The sequence below is a fragment of the Centroberyx affinis genome, unplaced genomic scaffold (assembly GCF_046629955.1).
Source record: "Centroberyx affinis isolate AG114_WGS23_722 - 3 ecotype Tasmania unplaced genomic scaffold, CSIRO-AGI_Caff_v1 ptg003886l_1, whole genome shotgun sequence".
Lineage (NCBI taxonomy): Eukaryota > Metazoa > Chordata > Actinopteri > Beryciformes > Berycidae > Centroberyx > Centroberyx affinis.
In genome coordinates, this window is record NW_027281726.1 from 98,732 (window position 1) to 106,867 (window position 8,136).

Below are 8,136 nucleotides of genomic sequence, written 5' to 3' on the forward strand. Positions count from 1 at the left end.
CTAAACTAAACTATAAACAAAACTTAACTTAACTAAACTAAACTAAACTAAACTAAACTAAACTAAACTAAACTAAACTAAACTACTTAACTAAGCTAAACTAACTTATCTTAACCACTAAACTAAACTAAACTATTTACCTAAACTAAACTAAACTTAACTTAACTACTAAACTAAACTAAACTAAACTACTAAACTAAACTAAACTAAACTATAAACTAAACGAAACTTAACTTAACTTAACTTAACTAAACTAAACTAAACTAAACTAAACTAAACTAAACTAAACTACTTAACTAAGCTAAACTAACTTATCTTAACAACTAAACTAAACTACTTACCTAAACTAAACTAAACTAAACTAAACTAAACTAAACTAAACTAAACTAAACTACATACTGACCTCTCCACAGCAGCCACAGCAGTCCCCACAGATAGCTCCCAGCAGGCCGTTCACCACCTGGACCGCACACAGGGCCATCTGGATTATACCCATGACCAGCAGCACAGAGAACAGAGAGAGATGCCACGACACGACGCCAGCCGGCTCTAAACACACCGACCAGGAGGAGTGGTCCCTTAGGTAATCACTGTGGAGAGAGGCAGAGAGTGAGAGAGAGAGAGACAGAGAGAGAGAGAGAGACAGAGACAGAGAGAGAGAGAGAAGGCTAATTAGTGAGTAGAGGCTATCAGTGTTGGGGAACCCATTTTGTAGTTTTACCAGGTACCACCAGACTGGAGCAAAACTTCCCTCAAGAGAAATATAGTTTTGTTACCTGAAGTTACCTTAAAAAAAAAAGTAGTTTATAAAAAGTGGTTATATCTACACATACAATGTCATATAATACAACACCAAATGTCCAGGCTGCCCGCAAGAAACCAGTCAGCAAATGGATGAAAACAAATGCAATTCCCCTCATTTCTTTATACCCAAAAATATAATTGTGAGCTGCAATAGTTAACACAGGCAAAGGCAAAATTTGAATTTAGCTGAATTACCACCAAGCTAAACGTAGTTAAACCGTTAGCTTAATTACATGTAGTGAAACACGCCCTAAAGGCGCGGTCACATAACACAAACCTACGCACAAATTTGCTTCGCTTCCCATTGACGTCAATTGAAAACCACACAAAAGGACAAATAAATTCTTCCGGTTGTGAATCCATTTCACGCCTCGCACCAGAGTTGAAATTTGCATATTGCGAACCTGCAAAATTCTGCACCGACTAAATAGAAACACTGGTTGGAAAAAAAATCCAGAGAGTATATATCAGAGAGTTTTAATCCGGATTACATAACATAGATGGTACATTCATGGTTTTCCTGTTGTAAAGTAGGCTACAGTTAACGTTAGCTTGCTAACCACATAGCATAGCATCAGAGTCAGCTGATTGCTACTTAGCTATGTACCAAATAGCATAGAATCGGAGTCAACGGATAGCTAGTTAGCCGGTAAAACAAGCTACTAAGCAACGAATAAAGATTGATGCAAGGTTGTTCGCAAAGTAATTTATTGCAGAAACCATTGCAGCTACCTTAATGAGTGCAATATACTCTATATATCTTATTTTATTTTTATTTTTTATTTACTAGTTGGTCATAATGCTGTGTGTGTGTGTGGGGGGGGGTGTAGGGGGGATGGAAGGGGGACTGTATATTGTATAGTTGTATTTATATTTGTTTGTAAGACTGCTTTGTGTACTCTTGCACCTTGACCACCTGAATTTCCCTCTCTGGGATAATAAAGTTGACCTTGACCTTGACCTTGACCTCGAAGTCTAATACTTGAAAAGAAACGGCGTGCGTCTGTCTGTCGGCCTGTGTGTGTGTGTGTGTGTGTGTGTGTGTGTGTGTGTGTGTGTCTCACCCTTCAGAGAAAGGGTAGGTCCACTTCATGACTGTACCGTTCTTGGTCAGACACTGCGGTCCGTGGTTGATGGCCACGGCAGACACTACGACTGAGTAACCGGCCCCCATGACACCCACACCTGCAAACAGTATGGAGCTCAGCATCTACAGAGAGATTGGGGGGGGGGGTATTAGCTTTTAAACACTTTAACAGCATAAAAAACAATGAAAGGTATTCTGCTCTGTCTGCCGAGACTCAAAGCTCAGAGAGTCTCTGTGGCTGGAGGTCAGGCAGAGAGTGCAGCCAACACCCAGCTACTGAGATGGTGTGTGTGTGTGTGTGTAGTAGTAGTGTTCTGACAGAATTTTTGGACTACACACACACACACACACCTACACCTACACATTCCTGGAGTATCGATCAGTATGTGTGCGCGTGTGCCAGTACAATGCCCGCTCTGTGCGAGAGTCATGTGAAACTCCCATCAGAGGAATGCCTCGCCACAGTGATCGAAATCTCATCAGTTTTTGCGTGTGTGTGTGTGTGTGTTTGTGTATGATTGTGCGAGATTGTGTGTGTGTGTGTGTGTTTCTCTTGTCTCTCTCTTTTCTCCTTTTGAGTGATTGTTTACTGTACATTGTGTGTGTGTGTGTGTGTGTGTGTGTAGAGGTGGGCAAAGAGTGAAAAACACAACCCCACACTTGTAGATTCCCATCCAAACCACATATTCTGAGGTGATTAGAGGGCCAAATCTAAACATTATTTTTTGTATGTTTGTCTGCTATCAACAGATTATAATATCATAGGCATTAATTACTTTGATCACTTTACATAATACCATTTCCATCTGTAATGCTGTAAAGCAGTGGTTATTAAGCAAAGATGACTAAATTGACACTGTTATTGGCTACTAACTTATTTGCCTACAGTGTTGGAATATGGAAATACTCAGTTTGTCCGCTTAACATTCAAATTTGAATTTTCCAGCCGAAAGCCAACAATCAATCGTTCGATGACCCATTTGAATCTTTCTGTGAGCCAAATTTGGGCCTAGAACCCAACGTTTGGAAACCGGCCGCTGTAATTAATCCAACCGATTTTTAGTGTTGGAACGCCTCCTCACCGCGAATCTCCGCCCACAGCTTTCGTTGCCGCAGCAACCGCAGCAGTCGTTGTTCTTCAGACCCAGGAAGACCAGAGCTGGGAAGATCATCTGATGCACGCACGCACACACACACACACACACACACACACACACACACACACACACACACACAGATAGATATAGACATAAAACAGGTGAGCAGATGATGAATTTCTTTTTCCTCTCTACGAAACACGACACATAAAACAGATTTACCCCAACTCCTTGCTTACATATCACATTACATTACATATCATATTACATATCACACATATATGATATCCTTTGTGTTTGTGTGTGTGTAATATGACCTTTATTTTTTTCTTTTTCTCGTGTGTGTGTATGTATGTATATGTGTATCAATGTATCTGTACGAATGTATGTACTTGTATGTACTATGTGTGTGTATATTTGTGTGTATGTATGTATATAAATATGTATATAATTTTTTTTTATGTGTATTGTTTTTAGCCTGTGTCTTTCTTTTTTTTTGGCTTATTGTGTTTGTTTGACTTGTTTGTTGAGGAGTGACACATTAATAAAATTATATCTATCTATCTATCTATCTATCTATCTATCTATCTATCTATCTATCTATCCATCTACTAGGGCTGAACAATTAATCGAAATTTTATCGAAATCGCAATATGGCCTACTGCAATTTTCAAATCGCAGGAGGCGCAATATTTGTTAAAGGTGAAATGTGTCAAAATAGCATTTTAAATGAAATATTGTGGTGCTGCAGAGATGTCCTGGCCTACACATCATATTCTACAGACTTAAGAAAACATCTTTGTTTGGTACAGATCCCCGCAAAAATCACACCATAATCACTTTAATACGTTTTTTCAATGAAAATGAGAATAATGATGTAAAAATGATCATTCCCTCTAATATCGCAAATCATATCGCAATTGCAATATCAGTCAAAAATAATCGCAATTAGATATTTTTTTCAAAATCGTTCAGCCCTAATATCAAACACCTAAAAGACTATAGCAAAATTGGAAAATTACAGGAAAAACTACATCAAAAGAAACTCTAGGGAATTTCTTCACTGTTGATACAAGCAATGGATACGACCCAATCTCTCCAAATCTTATTTTTCTTTCATTATGACGTGACCCCCAAAATGTCTCATTAAAAAAGCAGCAATTTGTGTAAAAGCCCCCAATTTCCCGGACAAACCTTCCACTGACGGTGTAATCACTCACCAGCACTCCGGATCCCAGGATGCCTCCGAAGTACCAGACCTGCTGCGTGATGTGTTCGCTGTCCACGGTCGTCCCGCCGGGGAAGAACAGCAGGATGTTACACAGCACACACACCACCGCCAGCGGCATCAGACTGACGCCCAGACACTTGGCAAACCCGCCTGAACACATCCTGACACTGATACCACGAATATACCCTAATAGGAACTCTAACACCTCGGATAGGTACCTCAGAAAAACTCCAAAACTCCACTTCACTGGGGTTTTTCAGCAGAATCAAGTTCTGAAATGCAATTAAAGTAGTTCCTACTTCTCCAACAGCTAACAAAAGTGGGGTTTCTGGGTATAAAATCTAAAATTGAAGGTTGGAATTCAGTCGGTTTCTGTCAAACACCTAGAGACCCGGAGAGGAACGCTACACCTTCTGGTCTTCCCTGAGTCTGGGGGATTTCTCTCTACGCCTCTTTGTCTCGGTCTTAACCCCTCAAAAAGATATGACATATAATATTCAAGCTCTATTCCCTGTATTTCCCGGTCGAGTGACCCTGCGCAGGTGTGCCTGTCCCGTTTTATAGCCCCCCCCCCGCCCTCCCGTGTGCCTCGCCGCATGATGTCACCGCTTCACTTTTACAGCCAGCCAGCTGGGACATGGCAAGATCACATACGTGCGCACACACACACACACACACACACACATGAAGACCCAGTGGTTAATGTTCTACCGTGTTTTTTGAATACATGGAGGACAGAAGAGGAACTGACAGTTGGTCGATACAGTGGAGTGGCCTCATGGCTGCTCTTTATTAGCTGATGTGTCTTATCTGCAGTGGGACTTTGGGTGGATCTCACTTGTCATGAGGAGTTCTAGAGATGTGTCCAATCCAAAAGTGGAACTTAGTGATTAGGTGCGCCATCACTGGAAGACCACACTGGAACTACAGAGATATATATATATAGACCCAGTGGTGTAGTGCAGGGTATACGCAGGTATACGGCGTATACCTACTTATTTTTCAGTCGGCATTGCGTATACATCCACTTCTAAATCCCCTCTGATGCGCATCATTCAGAAGTGTGCTGCAAAGAGCGAGAGAGAGAGAGAGAGAGAGGGAGAGGCAGAGAGACAGAGGGAGAGAGAGAGAGACAGAGAGACAGAGGGAGAGCGCGAGACAGACCGCACAAAGAGACTACTTCTGTCCGGACCTCTTCCCAACTCGTCTCTCCCGAACATTTTCGTCTCGTTTTTATTCGTTGACGAAATTGTCAGTACATTTCCTGATAGTTTTTGTCATCATAAATAATTTTTTATTTAGTTATTATCTCGTTTTCGTCAATGAAAAAATGTTGTTGACGAAAACTATGACAAAAATTATTTGTCATCCATGAATTAACCTTTGCAAACTGCCCCTTGACAAATAATGTTAATTTTATAATGGTGGCACACTCTGGCCGACACTATCTGTTGCAAATCAGCGGTTCCAAGAGACAGTTCACAAAAGAATCTACTGGCCCATAGACTACTTGCAAGGTGAGAGAATAGTTGTCCAATTTTCATGTGTGGATGGACTAAGGAATAAGGAATAGTTCACTCAAAATGCATAATTATGTAGTTGTCTCACCCTATAGTCTGTGGGCCAGTATAGATTGCAAAATCTGCACCTCTTCTGTGGCTAATGTTAATTTCATAATGATCCTTACTCCCTGAAGTCAAGCAGCAGAAGTTAAGTGACAATGTGAATAGACTACTGGCCCATTTTTGGGTGAACTAAATATGCAGAGTAGTCTTACATGTCACTGTTTATAACAGTACACCGACTTCTCCAGCCACCACTACACCACCATAGACCAAATATATAAATCTGTCATCTGAAAACCTTGCAACTTCCATTCTTTTACGCGTTTTACGTATGTTCAAGGTCTGCAACTTCCTTTTTGACTCGAGCTAAGTTGAAGCTGGCTTCAATGATGTGAGCATTTCCTTTGGTATTAGTGTATAAAAGGGACAAGCAAATAGTGAACACAGCAGGCTATTTACTGTGTGGGACCTCTTTGAACAGAAGAAACCTAAAAGTTGAAATTTTTAAATCTAGGCTTAAAACCCATCTTTTCGCTTTACACTACGGCTCTCCCTAGTTTCACTGACTGGATAAACATGCTACTACTACTAACGTTAACCCTAACTATTATTATTATTACTACCTCTACTATTTCCCCTCGGTTATCCCCGTCATAAGTGTTTTTATCAATACACAGGATATGATGTTATTATCCCTTGTGCCATAATCCACGGTCAGCATTCATATAGAGGCCCAGTTCAGAGATTAACAGAATGATATACTACCATACCAATGAGTACCATAGAAAACATCAGGCTACACCGTCATAAATCTACAGCAGTGATTCTCAACCTTTTTCATATCAAGAACCCCTAATGTAGTCCACATTAGGGCCACAGACCCCCACTTGATTAGATTTGTTCTCTCGGACCCAAATCTGATCTATTTTTATTGTTAGACATGATTTTGTCCAGAATCCCATGACTATCTGTATTGAAGGTAGAGAGATAACAGAGAAACTATGATCAAAACAGTCATTCTTCTACATTCTCTAATTGTGTTCACTTCTTGTAAAGTTGTAAAGTTGAACAATTCATCAGTTTGCTGTGGACCCCCTGGAACCCCCTCAAGGACCCCTGGTGGTCCCCGGACCCCCACGTTGAGAACCGCTGATCTACAGCACAAAACAGGCAGCAACATTCACCAGCTACCTACTCTAGTTACAGGGTGAGTGAGTGTAGGCACATCATTGGGGTTATCAAGTGGGCACCCTCCTTCACCCAGTCACACATACTATGATAATATGTTTGCATCCTACACTTGCCCAAGCAGAGAGCAGATATACAACCAACTCAGCATTTTCAACTGTTTCTTGGTTCTTAAGATTTTTTTTTTTTTTTTTGGAGAATATGAGAATTAATTATCGATGTCATCTTGCATCCGCGTCTCCTGGCTGCCAGCCTGGTCCAGCCATCTCAATCGATATCCGACCAATCGATCAGACGCGTGTGGTGTAACCGACACGACTTCTTTTTCTCCCCTACTTGCCTAGCGACATTAATAAATCATTTATTAAAAGGGTGAAGTTTGCTCCTTGGTGCTTTACTGCAACCTGAAGACTCTTTGTGGGGTTTACCGAGTGTTAATGTGACGAATAAATCGGCTAGCAGCGAGGCTAACGTTTTTTAGCAGTTGCTGGTAGTTTAGCCGGATGGATGCCGACTTTACCTTCTCCTCTCGCCGGTCACCTGTTGTGTGTTTACACGGCTGTGCGGCGTCCAGCCAGCCGCTGGCCACAGGCGTCGGACTGGGTGAGAGAAAGAGAGAGAGAGAGAAAGAGAGGGAGAGAAAGAAAGAGAGACAGACAGAGAGAGAGAGAGAGAGAGAGCGCTTTTGCAGTATTCACATGTATGTCATGTCAATAAAGCTCGTTGAATTGAACCAAAATTGAGAGAGACAGACAGAGAGAGTGGTTTTGCCCATAGACGCATGATGAAGGCAAGCAACAGAGCAGGCTTAATGACAAAATGGTTGTACCGTAATTATTCTAAATCAGGACGAAGTCTAATAGAGAGTCAGTGTCGGTGTATGGGTGAGGGTGAATTTAGTTTGTTCATGACTGCTCTTACCCAGTGGTGGAAGAAGTACTCTGATCCTTTACTTAAGTAAAAGTACCAATACAGCAATGTAAAAATACTCCACTACAAGTAAAAGTCCTGCATGAAAAATCCTACTTAAGTAAAAGTACATAAGTATTAGCAGCAAAATGTAGTTAAAGTATTAAAGTAAAAGTAGTGGTTTGGTCCCTCTGACTGATATTTTATTATATATGACATCATTAGATTATTAATACTGAAGCATCAGTGTGTAAG

At 41.0% G+C, this 8,136-nt stretch overlaps 1 protein-coding gene across 1 annotated transcript; it reads right to left on the reverse strand.

The window, feature by feature from the left end:
• Positions 1-391: 391 nt before the first annotated feature.
• tm4sf4 (transmembrane 4 L six family member 4) lies at positions 392-4,379 on the reverse strand. The gene is made up of 4 exons (XM_071541469.1): positions 4,209-4,379; positions 2,974-3,063; positions 1,869-2,014; positions 392-590 (listed from the first exon to the last, which is right to left on the reverse strand). Exons 1-4 carry the CDS (start codon positions 4,377-4,379, stop codon positions 392-394), a joined length of 606 nt encoding a protein of 201 aa, XP_071397570.1.
• Between the last annotated feature and the right edge of the window lie 3,757 nt (positions 4,380-8,136).

Excerpts from the sequence above, each read along its gene's own strand:
- tm4sf4 (XM_071541469.1), bottom strand. The coding sequence starts at position 4,379 with ATGTGTTCAGGCGGGTTTGCCAAGTGTCTGGGCGTCAGTCTGATGCCG. Across the intron at positions 3,064-4,208 it reads TCCTGGGATCCGGAGTGCTG|ATGATCTTCCCAGCTCTGGT; the intron begins GTGAGTGATTAC and ends TGCGTGCATCAG. Across the intron at positions 2,015-2,973 it reads GCTGTGGGCGGAGATTCGCG|ATGCTGAGCTCCATACTGTT; the intron begins GTGAGGAGGCGT and ends ATCTCTCTGTAG.